A 20,253-nucleotide genomic window follows, 5' to 3' on the forward strand; every position below is an offset into this window, starting at 1 on the left:
AGCAACTGTTCGACGACACGATCGGACAGCCTTAAATAGTAACAAGTAGTAACTTTTGGCCATGCGATCCTGCATCAAATCAACGATTGAAGCCTCCCGACATAACTACGGTTGAGCATCTGTGGCTAGCGATATCAACTCAATCTGGAACGGTTTTTATCTGTGTCGTATATTTCCCTCCTGACCGCATCAATGACAGTAGCGTAATCGACAAACACGCACTTTCCCTCAAATGGGTTGTCTCTCAAATGGAAGCTAGAGATAGCATTCTTATTATAGGCGATTTCAACCCCAGCGCGGTTTCGTGGCTTAGCGATACGAATAATTTCCGCTTTTGTGACTTTGCACATTCCTCGTTTCGTACTGCTTTACTGTCCTTGCTTGGTTCATATTCAACAGCCGAACTGAGACAGCTGAATGGCATTTTGAATGCAAATAACCATTTGAATGCAAATAACCTCAACTGGATGCAGTCCAGATGGCATTCCTTCCAAGTCTTGAAACGCTGTCTAAATACTCTTGCAATACCCTTAGCTAAAGTTTTCGATATATCATTGACGACGGGAATTTTCCCCGAGTGCTAGAAGGATTCCTTTGTTTTCCCTGTGCACAAAAAGGGGTACAAAAGAACCTTTGCCAATTACCGTGGTATTGCTGCCTTAGGTACTGTCTCTCAACTCTTTGAGCTAATCGTTTTGGAAAAGTTAATCCAAGATTGCTCACACTACATCTCTCCTGACCAGCATGGATTTATGCCAAAGCGCTCTGCGACAACATATTCAATCGCCTTTACATCGTTCATCATCCGTGCAATGCAAGAAGGGAATCAAGTTGACGCCATATATACGGACCTTTCTGCAGCTTTCGACCGTATAAACCATGAGATAACCATCTCTAAATACCACGAATTGGGCATTCACGACAATCTGCTGACTTGGCTTCGCTCCTATTTCACCGGCAGAACTATGTCAGTCAAAATCGGCGAATACGTATCGTCACCCTTCGCAGTAGCCTCCGGCGTTCCCCAATGCAGTCATTTGGGACCGTTTCTGTTTCTGCTGTATATGAATAACGTGAACATGATCCTCAAATGTTTGAGATTATCTTATGCTGACGATTTGAAAATGTACTATACAGTAAACATCCCTAAAGACGCCCATCTCTTGCAACAGGAACTGGAGACCTTTGATGAATGGTGCCGAATTAACAAGATGTCGCTAAATCTCCTTCGGTCGCAAACGTAACATGTATCTGCACGATTACGCCATTCGTAAGACGCACCTAAAGCACGAATCCACTTTTAAAGGCTTGGGAGTCTTGATTGACTCGAAACTAACGTTCAAGAACCACATTTCCTTCGTTGTATCCAGGGCTTCCTCGCAACTAAGATTTCTGTTCCGCTTTGCTAAAAGCCTTAAGGATGTCTATTGCTTAAAATCTCTATATTGCTCGCTGGTTCGCCCTATGCTGGAATACTCCGCCGTTGTTTGGTCACCTTTTTACCAAAACGTAATTCGTCCGATTGAAGCAATTCAGCGGAAATTTATTAGATTTGCCCTGAAACCTGCAACACCTATGCTGGCGTGACCAACGTAACCTTCCGAGTTACGAAAGCCGTTGCAAGCTGATTAATTTAGAATTTAGAAGGAAGGCGCCATGTGGCTAAGGCGTGTTTCGTTGGCGATCTTCTTCAAGGAAATATTGATTGTCCTGCATTGCTTAGTCGCCTAGATATCATCACTAGAAGACGTAATCTTCGTTTGCACGCCTTCCTCGTCAATCTGTACTCAAGAACTAACTATGCGTTACACGAACCAGTGCTTAGTATGCGCTGGGTTTTCAATAGCTGCTACGAAGTTTTCGATTTTAATGTGTCTCGTGAAAACAATACGCGTTGTTTTTAGAGATGTTTGTGCTAGGTTAGTTAATATATGTTTTATTTAAATAGTTGTCATTAGGATTATAGTTCATCTGTTGACTATAATCAATTTAAAAAGTAAATGTCGCGAGTACAACGTGCCCACGAATAACATATTATTGACTTCAAAGCAGCATACGATACAGTCGATCGTGACCTGATATGGCAGATAATGTGCATTAGCAAAAGTTTCATCAGGATTGATACATGCGTTGAGAAGTAACCGAAGAAGGAACGCGAGAGACCTGTGAAAAACTGCACATCAACATTGAAAACCATGCGCAGCCGGGAGGAGTTATCGCCAAGGCTCTCAAATTTTCAAAAATTCGACTGTAAATACCGTGCTCAAACGTTACCGGGAAACATTGACGTTGAATCGGGCAAACCAAACGTTTAAGTGTAACATATGACCGGAAACTACGAATGAAAATCATCAGGGCAGCCCGTAATAATCCTGGGATATCCGGGCGTAATGTGGCGAAAGCTTCGTTGCGAAGCACAGTACAGTTCGGTGAATCTGTATGCGAGAAGGATTTCGGCTGTACCATGCCAGCAAACATCCCAACAGACTGGAACAGAGCCTGATTGCCAAAAATCGTGAAAATGCAAGGAAACTAAACTCGCGGATAAATCCGCTCGCAAGTTAGCAATTTGACAAGGCATCTGTAGACACATTTCAGCGTGTCCCATTACGACGAGGATCCGACTTTTATTGACATTTTGCTCCCGGCAGCAAAAAAATACGTTCGTGACTAAGTTATTAAACAAGTTTTAAATTATGTACTTTCTCACGTAGTATTTACTTTTTGATTTAGATTGTTATTTAGTTAGGTATAACAAGTTCGTAACGGGACACCATCGCAGAAATACCGCTTTTTCCACCATATTTTAAAAATGTGTACACTTCAAAGTGCTAATTATTAAACGTTCTGTATGTTGATTGTGTTGAGAACTACGTTTTCTTTATATGTAGTTGAATAATCACTGGTTCATATCCAGTGTAATATAAATTGAAACACGCAGTTTTAAATACCGATTTCTTGGTGTACAAGTGCGTGGAATGTGTCTGTAATTGTTTCATCACTTAAGCAGCTTTGAATAGACAACTTTACAAGGAGTCTTTCTTTTTGTGCATGATCAGTTAGTGTTCCTAGACTGTGGCATCTTGCTCAGGGCAAAGTAGGCCTGTTGTTCAGATTAAGGATCACCTGCGAAACCTAGGAAACCGAAAACTACTGGATACGCCTTCACTTTGGCTCAATCCTCTGCATGACTTGAAGAAACACAGGAGTGTCCCAAAAACATTTTTGGAACTCATTACTTGATTTCCAGAACTTATCCGGCTATGGGATAATTATTTATACTTTTACCGGCGTTTGTAACTATTTTGTGTGGCTAAAAAGCAACCACAGTGTCCTAGATCACATCTTGTATATTTAATATGGTATAATGGTAAAGTTTAACCAATTTTCAAGAATCGTCCCCAACGGCAGTAGGGACGAAAAATAGCAAAAAAAAGCAGGAACTAGCAAAAAAGCGATCTACCTTCATCCCAAATAAAGGCCAATAAATTTTAACTTGCAAACGTCGGAGTGTATGTGTATGTAGTAATCAAAAAGAATGGTATTCTGCAGGGTTGTGGATCTGTCGTGCTTTTGTATGATTGTAGGGCTTTTCCAATGCTTCCAATGATTTCTGCTTGATAAAGCAAACAAAGCTATCTAGTGAGTGACGAAATTGATAGCTATTGGCGGAATATTTCTTAAAATATCCAACTGATTAGCTTGATTAAAATACATCTCATAAAAAGGAACATAAACGATGAAGGTACTTGAATAAGTATACTCAACCCTGTCCGCAGCGGTACTAAATTAAGGATGTTTGGGATTCCAGAAATGAAGATGATTATTTATGAAGAAGTACGAAGCGAATTTCGGTTCCACATAAAGCCGTAAAGTTCAAACCCGTACACAGACTCACATTTCCATTCGCCCACTGGAAAAGGGAATCAATCTTTCTTTTATCTCTTGCGGTGAAATACTGCAAGTTGAAAATGGCGCACAAACAAAATGGGTGCTCTTCGCGGGAGTCAGTTCTCCTCCTGCGGGTAGCCATGGTGGTGGAACGATAGAAATTCGCTGTTGAGCTAGAGTACAAAATTGGCATTTATATTTCCATCATTATATTCCCAGTTCTGTTTGCCTGCCTTGCCCGTTGCCACCCATCGTTTATCAAGCAGCGCGCTACAGCGTGGTTAAGTTTTTTTTCAGTCTCGTTTCGGTTTTACCATTCCAGCGAAATGGAATGACAAACTGAGTAAGGTATGATTCTGCGAAAGCATCTACCACGATTTTTATTTAAGCCCGAAAAACGACGCTTGATTTTCTATGTTGTTTTTCGACAGCAATCAAATATAACTTCACTTTTATTTACTTATTTACCTCATTCAGTTGATCCAATGAGTGAACATCCCGGCACTGCATAGCATTTACTTCCGAATCAATGTCGCTCATTACATCTCCCTTTGCATCCTTTGAAGCGCTGATTGTTTACACCAGCCTTTTCAAATATTTCGAGCAGAAAATCGTTTGATGCACCCTGTTTAGCGCTTCATTACTCAACTCACCCTATGCAACAGCACGGAAAAGCGCGGTTCAATGTCTCGATGTGATTGCACAAACAAATAGCTGTGTGACTGTGTGTGAATGTTTATCTAAATTTACATAATTTGCATAGCTAATGCCTGCGAAAGTGAACACACAGTCGGGACGAAAAATTTTCCTATACGGTCCATCCAGAGGGGAGTTGGCAATATGCTTCGGATATATGTTTTGGTTGAAAACGACGTCATTTTTATGAAAAAGGACGAACATAACAATATTCGGGAACATATGTCAGTGCCTTGATTAAAACCCTAGCGCAGAGTAAACAAAAACTCGAACCAATTATGCCAGATTACAATCAAGAAAAGCATTAGTAACGTAGTTGCATCGTTAGAGTGTTAGAGGTACATTTAGGCGTTTGGCCATATATTCCGGTTATCTTCGTTATAGTGAATCTAGATTATCATAGCAAAAAGGTGGTTTTTCGCCGAAGTTATAAAAAATTTGGTGGAATATCACCGATTCGCTCTCAATTTGACGCGAGGTGACTCACGCGAGCTACTGCTGGTTAATAATATGTTGTGCTAAACTGTACGGTAATTATTGTTGCTGTGTCGTTATTGTTGTTATTGCTGTGTTGTTATTGTTGTTGTAACTGTTTTTGTTGTTGACATTGAAGAAAAAGCTTGCATTTACGTTTTCTTGCAGTTTGTTAGTGATAATTAGTATATGAAGTGTTACATTCAAATTCCAATTTTTACAGCATCTTAATGTTGTAACTAATTTGAACGATTTAAATATTTTTTTACCAGGACATTATCCTTCACAATTGCGAATGCTCAAGACATTATACCTAGTAGCGTTAAACCACGATAAAGTTAAACACAGAAGCCCCTACCATGCTTCAATAATTCGTCCAAGCTATTATGGGCTGTCTCCCTTAGTAGTAGAGCAATAGACAACACCCGCGCCATTGATCCCGTTAGACACAGCCTACATCTGTGAATGTTTACTAATCCGACTTCCGTTACCGCTGTGATTGATTTGAGTCTTACCGATGAATGGCAATCCGCTTGCTTCCGGGAAAGGAAAATGTCAATCATCAGTTCTCTCTGATGGCCTTGAGCTTGATGGCTTCATTTTGGTTTTGATGATACGAATTGGCGTGTTATGGATATAACACAGCCATTGGGGGATTTAATCACAAAGAAGAAATTCCCTTTAATAAAAAAACACAGCAACTAGTTGAATATTTCCTATAAGTAAACATTTAATCAATTTCAATTAGATCGCGTTATGAAAAAAGTTATTTGTACAGAATCAAAAAAAGCAGCAATCAGAAAAACAATCTCGGAAATGTCAGAATGTCACACATATCCAGTTGCGCAATGGAATCAGTAACTTATAACCATTTCCAGCGACCGAATCAATTTCGTTCTGCACTGTGAAACTGAGCGAAGCTTCCTTTGGAGGGTATTTGAATGTGACGCAAACGGGGAATCAACGCAACAAACGAATGTCAGAGGATCCCATAACTGGCAACATAGCACGTGACTGGCATTGTGTCGTTCTCCGATGGCATATGAATAATTTTAATAGAACATAATGAAATACGTGAACCGCGAAAAAAGTGAGACGACTGGAAACCCGGTAGCACGACAACGTTAATTGATCGCCCATTTAGAGCACGCTGTCAATTTCGCCAGCAACAGAAGCATCCCACGCCGCGACGACGTGGCTCAGCTCGTCATACTCATGCATTCACAAAGCATCGACAGAGGTGCCGATGCAATTATCCAGTATAAAAAATGTTCCAAAAATAAATTATTTTGCTCAAAATTAAATATTTAAAGTTGTATTAAATTGCTGGAAATAAAGGATATCCGCTGCAATGCCTTTTTTCGAATGTTGTTAATCCTAACATTGTGTTCTTAATGGAAAAAATAAAATAAAAAGTTATAACGCATCCTGTTGTTACTACTTATTCAATGTAAACTGGTTGTATTTCTATAATAAAAAAATCTCCATTCAATTCTATGAATGACATAATGTATGACATAACGGCAAGGAAAATTCGCGTATACACCGAGTGTTTGCAATTTGAACTAAACCACAAAGTAACCATTTATGAAAATAAAATCTGTTCAAAGGCTTCACAGCAAATGTCTATTTTGGTTCGCATTCTCACTCACTGGAATTGGTTAGCGAAGGGACTTAAAGGAATAATACCAACCACTCAGCACTATAGCTTCCAACAACAGAAAAACAGAAGCCTTGTCCACGCGCGCGGCCACAACGGGTGGAAACGATGATTGACCTGATTTCGAGCGTCCTTGTTCATTCATCCTTGCGAAAGCGATCGCATTGCGATAAGCGGCTTATCTCGCTGAACACACAGGAAGGCGCGACTTGTTGACGTTCCAGTCGCGAGTTTTTTGCGGTAGTACAATCACTTGAATGCTTAGAATTACGTTCTGCCGTTCCAAGGAACGTCGATGTATTGTTCAAACCGATGAGAGAAAAGGGCTCCAGTAGACAAATAAAAAAACAAGAAATGACTGGATGGATACTAAACGGTGATGAAATAGACATGAATCTAAAATACAATTAAGCAAAGCTGCTATGAATACTTATTTCAGTCTCTCAATATTTATAGCTATTAATTACTAGAGTAATTACTAGTAGTCATTTCGACTGGTCGTGCAATTTTAATTCAAAATCCCTACAACATGTAATATTTATTTTCAGAAATGATGTTATGTCATCATCATGATAGCTGCAAGTTCCAGTGAAATGGAATGACAAACGGAGTAAGGTATGATTCTGCGAAAGCATCTACCACGATTTTTATTTAAGCCCGAAAAACGACGCTTGATTTTCTATGTTGTTTTTCGACAGCAATCAAATACAACTTCACTTTTATTTACTTATTTACCTCATTCAGTCTATCCAATGAGTGAACATCTCGGCACTGCATAGCATTTACTTCCGAATCAACGTCGCTCATTACATCTCCCTTTGCATCCTTTAAAGCGCTGATTGTTTACACCAGCCTTTTCAAATATTTCGAGTCATCATCATGATAGCTGCAAGTATCCATGTAGTGCTGGGCAGAATGCAGGATCACGTGAAAGATTGGAAGGCGACCAAAGATCGTCATCTAGGAGGTGAATGCCCAGGTCGGTAGGGAAGAAATGTATAGACTGGTGATTGGACCCCATAACCTGTACACCGACACGAACGATAGCGGCCAGCAATGTGTAAACTTCGCAGCATCTCAAGCCCTGGTGATCTGAAGCATCTTTCTCCCACGCAAAGATATCCACAAAGCTACCTGATCAACGTATAATGAACCAGTTCCCTACGGGATACGGATATTGACTCTGATCATTACCTAGTAGCATTATATGTGCGCTTAAAACTGCCAACCGTATACCACACACTTCAAAGCCGTCCTCCTCGGTTGAACATCAAGCAGCAAGATAACCTGCAATCTGCGTTAATTACACGCGAATAATGGATGAAGCACTACCTTTAAACCTCGAAGACGGTTGGGGCAGAAGACGCTCTGCCATCAGAGAGGCCCTGGTCGCCAGACCCCGTAGTATACAAATTGTTATGACCAACAAGCGGTAGACAGAAAAAAAATTGGAAAAATTATCAGAGCATTGCCACTAGGGAGTCCTTGGTTAATACCGACCTGCAAGGAACCAGTTTGAATACGATCTCGAGAAACAAAAAGTGCCAAAAGGAGGACAGAGATCGTAAAGAATTCGAGTAACAATTCTAAAGGCTAAAGGCACGTTTTACGAGAAGCTGAACCAAACTCGTAAGGGCTACACAACGAAGCCTGAAATGGGTAGGGACGAGGGAGGGAAGCTAATCACAAACGAGACCAACATAGCCGCTGGTAAGGATTGCCTGCCGGCAAAAACAGCCGAGAAACGCTGGCAATGGCTTAGCAATGGATTATGTTCCAGATTTGGGTGGAGGAGAAGCTACCGCAGGAATGGATGTAAGCAGTGATTGGTCCAATCTACAAAACGGCTCCATTGCTGTAACTATCGTGGCATAACGCTTTTAAACGCCGCCTCGACGTACTAAAATCATGTCATCGATAGTCATGGACTTCCAGCTGTTAACGTTAGGCGGGATTCATGGGAGCTCGTGCAGCTACGGACCAAATTTTTACCATCCGTCTTACAGAAATGGCGGGAGAACAACGTGGCCACGCATCACATCTTTTTTAATTTCAAAGCAGCATACGATACAGTAGATCGAGATCAGCTGTGGCAGATAATGCACGAACACGGTTTTCCACCACGGGTAAACTGACGCGATTGATCCGAGCTAGATTTGATCGAGTGATGTGCTTCGTGCGCATATCAGGGACATTCTCGGGTCGCTTTGAGACGCGAGGGTTGAGACAAGGTGGCGGCTTATCCTGCATGCTGTTCTACATCGCTCTTGACTTTGGAACTTTGCGACGGCGGAGGCAATCTACGCCAGACTACAAACGGAGTCTAGGAGAATTGGGCTAAAAATAATGTATTTGGTCGAAGACCAAATACATGAAAGAAAGAGGCTCAAAAGAAATGCGTGTCTTTCACGGACGTTAACTTTTGACGGCGACGAATTAGAAGTTGTAGACGAGTTGGTGTATTTGGGATCGCTGGTGATCGCAAACAACAACTAGTAAAGAGATCCAGCGGCGTATTCAAGGATATCGGCACTGCTTTGCGAAACGCTATGATCAAGAAGCATACGCGGACAATATATGGCGGAGTACAAACTAAAAGCGGAGAGTGGCAGAGGAGTATGAATCACGAGCTACAGGCACTGTTTGGAGTGATTGCCATCGTACATCTGGCGAAAGTCGGTAGGCTACGGTGGGCCGGACATGTCGTAAGGATGCCGAACGACAGTACGAACAGTTCTCTTCAACAACCCCACCGGTACCAGGAACAGGAGGACCAATATGGAGCCAAGGAGGAGGAACAAGATGGCTTAATCAAGTCGAAAGGAATCTGCGACTTCTGAGGCGACTGGGAAATTAGCAACGAGTGTCCTAAGTTGAATCGAAACTACTGTTTGAAACAGCACCTCCGCTCTATGCTGCTGACAACGATGACACGGCAAGAGTTCATCACTCTCCTTCTTCTTCTGATGGAGTTTCTTCTCCTGAAAGAATTGAGTTTGCTATCTCCGTTTCTCTTTATACTATCCCACATTCTGACGGATGGCTCTGCGTAGCGCTGGATTCTTCTCATTCAAAGTCTGACTCCGCGTTATCGTCCATTCGTTGTGTCAATTCGAATCCACTCGGCCAAAAACGTTCTCCACGTTGATGACTGTTTTAACGGTACTCCCTATGCCTCAAGAGGGGCTGCATCCAGCTCGTTATAGGAATTTCAAAAACCGACCGTTCCATGCTCCAAATTTCCAGTCTAAACTCCATTTTCGTCGCCTAAATCTTTGCGATTGTTTCGCTCCAAGGAACAACATAAAACTGCTATTTTAAATTCCACCCAAGTTACAATTCTAAAGCCGCTAGGTTTTAATTGAATTTTATAAGGGTTTTATTGCGGTATGTATCATTACCTCGGATTTTATCGTGGCGCGGCGCAATTATCTCTTATAAACTTACTGTAAGTGGGGCGTAGCAACACAATATGGCGTACCAATCAAAGTTGATCTTATTGCGGTTGCTTGTCAAACCACAATAAATCTGTTAGTTAATAGTGCTATTAATATGGTAGCACTCTGACCAAACAGGTTTATTGCTGCTATTATGAAGAATATTAGAGTTCAACGCCAAAAACATTTTTGATTCGTGGCCATATTGCCGTTTTCGAGAATTTTTTGGTCGCCAAACAACAATTCTCGCGTAACTTTTCGGAAGGAGCTAAGTAACACTGAGAGATTCTCTTTGGTGTCTCTCTCTTCCGATTATTGCGGTGACATAAAGGCATTTCAACGAAAGTTTTCTTAACGATTAGCTAGATTGATTAACTACTTGATATAAAGTAACTTGCTATAAAGATACTTGAGGTTATGGTCTGACTCTATAAGACGTTTTAAACACCTTTTGATCAGTGGGCCTCTTGGTCAGAAGGAGCTTTTATTTCGGTCATCAGAAGGTGCTAGTGGAGCTCATAGTTTTATTAGCGATTTTATTAAATTGATCATGTGAGCTAGCAGAGGAACGTAATAAAACTTAAATTGCTGCTTGTGTCGATCCCTACCAGGACTTTGCCGGAGCTCAAAACGCCTTCTGAAGAAATTATTCGCTTCCCCTACCGTCATGCGACACTCTGAGTCCCGACAGGGTTGGTTATCAGATTGTGGAAGATCTGTATATAATGGACCGAATATTTCTCTTGGGGTAGATCCTTTAAAAGTGCTGCGAATTCCGCGTCTTCACGCATCGTCTATTCATTGACTTCAAAACCGCTTGTGATAGTATAGACCGACAAGAGATAACGAAAATTCACCAACTCTACCGATCTAAGTTCCTTTCCAAGGGTTTGTCCGAGAATAGCCTCGTAGATCATTTCATTATCCAAAATGGCGCAATCCTTTATCGTCAGCAAATTCTCGTAGAGCTTCCTTGAGTTTTTCTTTGTCTCCCGGTTTTTTACAGGTGCTCCAAGTTACGGTCCAGTAGTTGTGCCTTAAAATTTCTCAAACGTCTTTGCTTTCTGTACAAAAGATAGCGACACTCTTGCTATTTTTGTGTTATCATTTTTATCGCTCATTGATAACTTTGGTGTCTGAAACTCCGGATTTTATCATGTTAAATCTTTATCGGTGCTTTCATAAATAATGATCGCCTTGGGCAACGGTAGCACTGGACAATGAAGACATTTTAAATAATGTTGGTATATTCATTATCGAACCTTTTCGTAGTGATGAGCCAGTCTGCTTCATCGCACGAAAGTGAAATGGTGATTTTTCTTTTTGATTAAATTCCTCCGGCATCCGATGATGCTAGTAGTTATCATGTTATCCCAGTGCGCCAGCAAACTGCTTCGTTATAAACGTTCTAGGGTACGGGAGGATATGGTCAGCCTACTTTAAAATTCAGCCTACATTCCCTTTCTTTCACTACCTAAATACTTTGCCGATATATAAATATTTGCTTAATAGAATAGAATGTAAGTAGGGTTTATTCCTAATTCGCGTCGTAGTAAGTAAAGCCATTCTAATTTTTATCATTTGTTGGAAGGATTTAATGAATACTCCAAAAATTCTTGTGCTGATTAGACTAAAGGGCCAAACTGAATGCTGCGTCAACAATTTTCCCATGGGTTTACTGTCAAATTGACGCTAACGGATGCGTTGACGCAACATTCTGTTTGGGACTTAAAACACACTTCCCTTTCGATCCGTGTACTTTGAAATCACTGAAAAGCGATTATTAAAGCATATTATTGAAATTGCGCAACTGACTTTATTCTTAAATTCGTCGTACCGTTATGAAATCCGTCAATCAAAATTTTTCATCGTGCGAACATTAAAAATCACAACAATGTTTACGAAACTAACGCGCCTGAATTTGTGTAGGACGGCATGACAAAAGTTATTCTGCAAAATTTCTGCAAGTCAGGCAAGTTTGCCTTGGGTGAGTTATTTTCATTTATGAATGACGGAAATTAAAACGTTTAGTCGACATTTTCTTCTTCGTCGCACGAAAAAATGTAGGAAATTTGGCTGGTAGGACTTCTTTAATGATAAAAAGCATTTAAGCAGATCTCAGCTTACTTTGATTGATCGCGTATGATAGACAACAAAGTAAAATACATATTAGAAAATAACTAGTTTTGCATTGTGTGTCATAAAAATGTTGATATTTTTAACAATTTGTGTTGGATAGGACGGGAATAGGCAATTACGACGAAGCAGCAACGTACCCTAATTTGCTATTTTGTTTTTATTAAATGAACACTAAAACCACATTTTTCTCCATTAGTACTTAATTAGGCTGAAAAAATAGAAGTAATCGCTTAATAGACTGAAAATAGGTCTTCTACCCTATACAACGTTATAAACTTTAACCACACTAACATTGTTTTTAAAACTTTGGTTCCATAGAATTGATAACACATTTTTCTTCGTTTTTCCTCCTCAGGTGATGAGCAGTCCCACGTGCACGGAGTGCTAACTCGGGATAATTTGTTCGACGGCACGATTGTCACGAACCTAGAGCAATACTATATCGAGCCTGCCGCCCGGTACGGGCCGGAACTGGAGCGGCAAGGCATCCATACTGTGATTTATAAACTCAGTGACGTCAGGATCCGGCAGGATCACCACCACGGTCACCATCCGCTGCAGGCCAGCAGCGGTGACCGTGGGAGCAGTAGTAGTAATGAAAGTAGCGGAAATAGTCGTAATTTTAGCGGTAATAGTGAAGGTGGCAGCAAACAACGTGGTGATATTAGTGTCGCAGAGAAAGGCCAGAGCGAAGTGGACGGTTGGAGGCAGACTGAAAAGGAAAACCATTCTGCTGCTCAGAATCAATTGAATCAAAAGTCTGATGATACTAGTAGTAATAGTGATAGGCTAAGTAGGCAAAGTGCGGGACAGCCGAGAAGCAGCTGGTCAGAGGAGAGTAGTGGGAAAAGCAACGCAGGAGAGGACAATAGTCTCGTCCGGTTGAAAAGAAGTAATCGCAAGAGTGACTTCAAGCGGAGGAAACGATGGCTTCCGGAAGAGGTAAGTTCAATATAAATTATTAATGACGCAAGATATTTTCTTTTCAATTCTGCTGCAAATAAACAGTAGCGTAATTTTTTTTTTTGCAATCTCTTTGGAGCAAAAGCAAACAACAAGACCTAATCTTATACCTGCACAAGTATACTTTAAACATGAATATAAATACTATGTTTTGTTGCTACACCTCTCGAAAACATTGTAAATATTAATTAAATAAATAAATTAGTTCGTGATACATTTATTTAGCAAAAAACCGTACGTACGTACGACAGAGCTCTCAATCTTGAAACCCATTTTTCCAAAACTACGTCTGTTAGTCTGTGACTGTGCACTGTCCAGCCTGTCATTAGCGATTTTTAAAGATAAAATTGTGGCAACCAGCAAGACATAATTCGCTAGTAATCTGTCATTTTTCTCCAACCACTTTTGGTCATTCCTGCGGCACAAATGGCTGAAGTGAAAAAACAAGCTCCTTGTGCTTTCTTTTCTGGCATTCCAGACCATTTTTTAGCAAACGCTGATTTTGAAAAGCTGGCTGTCAGTATCATTGAGCACTTGCCGCTATTGGCCGCTGGCACTACTTGTTGGTGAAAAATGCATTCGACTTTATTAGTGTTGTTTTATGCAAGCAGAACACTATGAACTATATTGCTGAAATAAAACATCAACTATTTTGGAGTGAAATTCCGTTTTGTCTAGAGTTATTCCGTTTGTCACTTTTATAATGAAACAGCATTCACAAGCGAATCTTTCCAGTGCCAGCCGATTAGATCTTGACTCTGTGGAATCCAGCTAATCACAAATATTTGTAACTTCTTGTTTTTTTGTCTCCGATACTCGTTTATCTTCCTGCCTGTGATACTTCGGGTGGTGTGACTGTGCCAAATGGCAGCTGACATTGAAAGGAAAAGGTTTTTTTCCTTACCTCTAGCCATGAAACGGAAATGGAAAGGTTGACTACAAAAGTTCAACAGAAAGCTTACCCTGGACAACGCTGGATACCGAGCAAAACGGGCTTGCAAAAATACCAACTTTTCAAATTTTCATCTTTCGTAACATAAATTCCGCTTCTCTCGTGTTGCCAAAATGCTGCTTGTGTAAGGAGAAACTGCGGTGAAGCGAACGATGTGTCGATCGGGAATTCCGTTTGCACCGAGCGCTCTTGTTACGCCAGCCTGTGCGCTGGATATACTTCCAGGTGCGGCGGTACTTGCGAACAGTTATTTTATTTTTCAGGTTTGTTTGTACATAATTTGAGGCTTGCTGCAGGTGAAAAGGAGACGAAAGTTTCTTCCGGTGTAATCGGTGAAAAAATGAAGCGGAGAGCGAATTTACTCTTCTGTCGGAACTCACCAGTTTGTAGTGTATCAAACCGGTTTCGGCTTTTCCGGGATATTTTTATTTTGTTTTTTTTTCACTCTACAACGCGCTGCAGCTTCTTGAGATCTGTAACCAGGTGTCTTCAGGGAGAGTTTCAGTTCCTCGATTGGCATTCAAATCGGAGAAAGTTTTAAATAGCTCGTAAATTTCCTGCAAACTTTACGGGCAAAATGTGTTCTCCTAAATTGTCAAACAAATTGCTTTTCTCTTTTCTTGGCTAGTTTAAGTTTTCGCTCGTACCTTCTTCCTGTTGATACTCAAATTAGTTTTCTGGCCTCTATGAGTTTTGTGCAAATCAAAGAAAGTAAATGAAAAATTACTCTTGATCTACTTAATAATACTATAGTTATTTGTTCAAATCTTGTGTACCTATTTATAATCATCATTACTGTTTTGAAAGAAATTAATAAATTTCGACAATGCAATTTAGACGCATGGAGTTTTGTATTTATTTGCAACGAAATGGATACTTCAGACAAGAAAATGGATATTTATAGTTTTTTCTTGCCAAATATGTGCATTTGGTTGCAGTTAAAAACAACAAACCATTCGTCTCCATAGCGTGAGCGAAACTTTATTAATTAGAATCTACAAATCGATCCAACCGTGGCGAGAAAATAGTAAAGAATCATCAGAATTTCAGTAGGTTTTATAACCAATGTTTATGCAGTAGAATTGTCACATTACGATTACAATAGCCAAGCAAAAAGACATTACCACTGTACACGCAAGCAGTCAATGCATTTACCCTGTTAATCGAAATGGATTGAATAAAATTCATCATTGGTCCATCACTTTGAATGACCTCAGCTCAGTACAAATAGTACAAAACAAACTGCAGGTTTTGCAAGCAAGCCTTTCAACTTTCCCTCTCGGTTCAAGTGCCTCAACCATCATAGGTAAATAAAGGTAGTAGCATACATTGCATCCCATTTCCGTTCTACCGTTGCATTGTGTCAACTCACTTTACTCTTTCGGATTGCATCATTCAAGGCAGCAACCGATCCGAGGAAAATAAGGCGAGGTCAGTGGTTTTAGTTGGCATTCCGGGTCCCAGAGCTACAAAAGCTGATACCGACGGCATTCAGGTGAGGTGAATAAGAGGAAAAGATTCCCGCCATGCAACTGCTTGCTATGCATAGCAAAAATGTTCAAGTATTTACATTCCAATGAGTGTAATCCATTGCCATGAATGGGATAAGGGGCTTCGACGAAATGGCATCCTTCCAGTATGGCGAACGTATCATTTGAAACATGTAATCACACTGACCAAAGATGAGAACAGATTTTGTACTTTTTTCATAGAATGGCGAATGAAATGGAAATTCAACGATTTGTTTTTTTTACAGATTTCGGAATCTGATGAACAACGATGGTTCAAAAGCATTTTAATTTGATGCTTGTGTTTGGGCTGAATTTGTCTCATAATAAAAGTTCTTCTCTACGTTACGACATTACTGAACAGTTATCGTAGTTTTTCATTTTCCAAATTGTATTGCCCGGGCGTATCCGACCATAATGGGAGGCGGGTTCGAGTGAATTGCAACCGGCATTCCCTCTGTGCTTTGCTGCACTGGAGCTTGTTTTTCATTTGTCGTTTCTTATACTCATTGCCTAGAGCGAGCTTCTGCTGTACTGCAAGGTTAGGGAAAAACTTAAAAGGCTTTATAGTAGATTGATGATTTTTTAGAAACATGTTATTAAATGTGATTGCCTAATGCCTCGAGGGGCTGGCCGAAATAAGTTTGTCTATTGGTTTGACCATCGACCGATCCAAATGGATGGGAGATATCGATAGGAAAAGCAATTAGGTCTTGCAGACTATCCAAATATTTTTGTTATGATGAAAGCTGTTCTACGAGTGTATATGTTATGTTCGATACATGTTTTTCTAAGCGATATTACACTCGTAACACTCGTAAGTTGCTTTTAAAATTGCAAAGGCCACAAACATGTTCCTGTACCCAGTTCATTCGAAAACAAAAACATAGCAGCGATTGGCTTGTTAGGCCAGTATCGTACCTTCTTTCCATCCATTCATTTCGACAAAAGCACTGTCAAAGCTTGTCTACGAGCTAGTCGTATTTAAGTACTTCTTTGGAATTGGCACTTTTCGGTGAAATACTCAAACTCCTTTAATTACGTTTCGGCCTACTCATATTTTTATTCGGCCATCCTCAGATACTATATAAATATAACAATTTTTAATTTTACAAATTTTTAATAAAACGAAATAAAACTTACAAACAATATTTTAAATTTTTTATTTCATATTTTGATTCTGCAGTCTTTTCCGTTTATTTTGATACTAATTTTGTAATGACCCGACCACGGGAAGTGGCCGAAAAACGATCGAATACATAAGCATTCCAATGCGAAGTGGAACAACCTCGTCGGAATAAAACGCTGCTCCTATAAAACCAAGATTTTCAAACTTTATGTACCTTTTTCGTCTATTTTTTCGCGTAGTTTTGAAATCCACATTTTTTTTACGCGAAATTTTGGTTTTTTTACGCGAATTTTGGAATTTACGTGGTTTTTTACGCGAATTTCGGAATTAACGCGGTTTTTCTACGCGATTTTCAGAATTTGCGCGGTTTTGAATTACGCGGGACGTACCCTTCGGGTAAAAAGCGACTTGAGTGTAATCTTCATGGAAAGTAGTCGTTTAAGAGTACTATAAACGTACTTTGAAAACATGTGTCGTTATTAGTAAGGTTTTGAGATGTTTTGTGATAACAGGAATTTATTTGACAGCTCATATCAAATGTATAATGTTTGTTTTTGTCAACATGTCAACACGAAGTGTCTCCATTACTAAATTTAAACTACTGGGAAGAACAAGTTGTAGCTTATGCTAGAATAACGTTTTAAAATGGTATGAAATAACCTGATACATACTTCTTTCAATTGCTGTTTCATTAGACTTCAATTTTTTGCGCTTTTCTGGTAATAGAGAATAAAGAACTAATCTATAACAAGTTGTGTTGCTTGGACACCCAGCACCAACTCGTATATTAAAGTACAAAAATTATCGTAAATATCTGTTAACCCATTTCCTCCCAGCGTTGCGAAAACGCAACGCACTTTCATTCGTTTCTAGAGAAGGCCCGGTTGAAGATATCAACTTGAACCCTGAGCAACAAAGAAAGATTGAAGAAATCTAATCGACCTGTTTTTGCTCAAAGGTCAGTTGTTACCAGGGATGCCAGGTGAGATGCCAGGTGATTTTTTGAAAAGTCTTCACGAACCAAGGAAAAATGTCTTCATTTGTCTTCTTTCGGCTTTCCGCCCATTTAAACTGCATGGTGAAGACATGTCTTCACATGTCTTCAAGTGAAGACATTTCACTTTTTTGTAACAAAAATGTCTTCAAAATGAAGACATGTCTTCACTTCTGGCATCTCTGGTTGTTACATGTAACATAATTACAGCTGTGACAAAACAACAGGTTTTGCTATTTTTCAGATAGTTAAGGAAAAATGCTCATAAAACTCGATTTTACATTTATTAACGCCTGACCTATCAATCAGTGTTAGTAAGAATCGGTTGCTTTCCAAAAAAAACTTTGTTTCATAATTTTGATTATTTTTGTAATTTTAGGATAGGTTTGAAGTGTTGCGTTGCGAAAACGCAACGCTAGGAAGTAACGATATTCAAAATTTGCAACGGGAACGTTTGTTTTCGTTCGTTCGCTGCGGTGTTTGATTTGATGTCGTTGCTTTTTAATAAACAAATGAATGTAAATCTTATCTTTCGCTTATTTCAAATATCCCGGAAACATTATAAAAGTTTACATAACATAGAATTCGCAGCTTCAAACACTGATGGCTGATGGAGAAGCCGTTGGGATAAGAGCGTAATACAATTGTTAAAGTACCTTTGCCTCCGGAATATCTGGAGGAATTGAGTAATGGCAACGACAGTTTCATGGACCCAAATTTAATGTTACAACCTTTCAGGACCGCGTTGGTAGGCATTTAATCATCTGCGATGACATGCATTTAGCATTCAAACTGCATACTATGCGTCTAGTGCAAAGATGGTCTCCAAACCAAATGTTTCGATATCTATCATAAAACATAACATGTAATTAGAGTATTACATTTCGTTCATTTAATCTTTATTAATACTCAAAATCACAAAAAAATCCTAAATTTGATTTCACGGTAAAAAAAGTATGAAGCATTATTATATGCATAATAATGAAGGTATGCAAAAACGGTATACCCTTAATGCCCAGCGTTGCGTTTTCGCAACGTAGCGTTGCGGGACACAGGGTCAAAATTAAAAATACATGTCAGCGGCTTTTTCTTAGTTGACCTAAAAGAAAATTTTTCTGAAAGTTTCAACTTTCTATCCCTGCTGGGAAAAGTGTGGGGCTTAATGGGTTAATAAAATCGGAATCGTAACTAATGGTGAATAAAGTGCGCCCAACTTGATTTTTAGTCGTATATAATGACAGTAATTGACATACATACGATATTCGGCATAGAATCGTATAGCAGTAGGGAGTGAGCCGGGCTTAATCGCGATGAAACGCGTGTATTTCTTCCTCATCACGTATATCGCCTCCAAAATAGTACGAATATGTCAGTTTTGCCGCATCAAATACGATTTATTAGCATGTATATATGTACGTAATGCTGATTTTTAACTTTTTAATACATGTAAAAATGCTAGCTGGGTCGATTTCGACCTGGTCAAGCAGTCTCGTACGTTAGGTCCTTCTGTTTCTGGTGGTGGAGTAGTTGAAGAGATCCGTTTTCATCGCACTGGCGTCCGGCATTCTTACTTTGTACCCGGCCCACCGCAATCTATCGACTTTCAGATTTTCCAGATGTAAGATGGGAATCTCTTCAAGCAGTGCCTGTAGCTCGTGATTTCTACGCCTTCGCCACTGTCCGCTTTCAGTCTCTACCTACTCCACCAAATATTGTCCGCAGCACCTTTCGCTCGGATACGGCACGGACGCGTATATCTTTCATAAGCAGTGTCACTGTTCCAAGTCCATAATCAACTATCAATCTAATAAGGGTTTTATACATTGTCGGTTTCAAACGGTAGTGTATGCTTCTTGATCGTAGCGTTTTGCCAATGGCAAAGTTGGCCCAATTTCCAGCTTGAATGTGTCGCTGGATCTCCCTAGTACAGAGTTGTGCGCGGTTACCAGCGATCCCCAAAAATAAAGCAAATGCTTGGGCTTAAACCGTCATTAGACATTACCCTTCTTTATCGACAGACTTCGCAGCCGGCTGTTAGAGTACAGGAAAATTACGGGGCCAATGTAACGATCCTACTGACTCTACCTAGCAAACACCGCCTAAGCTAGATTCGAACATACGACGACTGGCTTGTTGGACCAGCATCGTACCTCAAAGCTAACTACTCAACTAACAATTTGAGTTTTATTACACTCTTATAATGGCTTTTATGACCAAAATTGGCCATGAAAACTCCAATAAGAGCACAATAAAACTTACATTGTTGCTTGTTAAATAACATACAAGATAGTCCATCACAAGCGCGTAATACATCATTCGATTCAAGAAAGGTTTGATGTGCCACGTCTATTTATTTGGAACCGTGCATTATGTGCCATACCCATAACTCTGTGCGCTAGACTGTATCGTA

The 20,253-nt window shown here is 39.9% G+C and overlaps 1 protein-coding gene across 1 annotated transcript in view; it reads left to right on the plus strand.

The window, feature by feature from the left end:
- LOC128745614 (uncharacterized) overlaps positions 1–20,253 on the plus strand; it is a 289,476-nt gene that overhangs the window by 156,147 nt on the left and 113,076 nt on the right. Inside the window, exon 4 of the mRNA XM_053842691.1 lies at positions 12,653–13,239. Within this exon, the coding sequence (XP_053698666.1) occupies positions 12,653–13,239 (587 nt within the window). The remainder of the gene's footprint in view (positions 1–12,652; positions 13,240–20,253) is intronic.

This window comes from Sabethes cyaneus, chromosome 1 (assembly GCF_943734655.1).
Source record: "Sabethes cyaneus chromosome 1, idSabCyanKW18_F2, whole genome shotgun sequence".
Classification (NCBI taxonomy): domain Eukaryota; kingdom Metazoa; phylum Arthropoda; class Insecta; order Diptera; family Culicidae; genus Sabethes; species Sabethes cyaneus.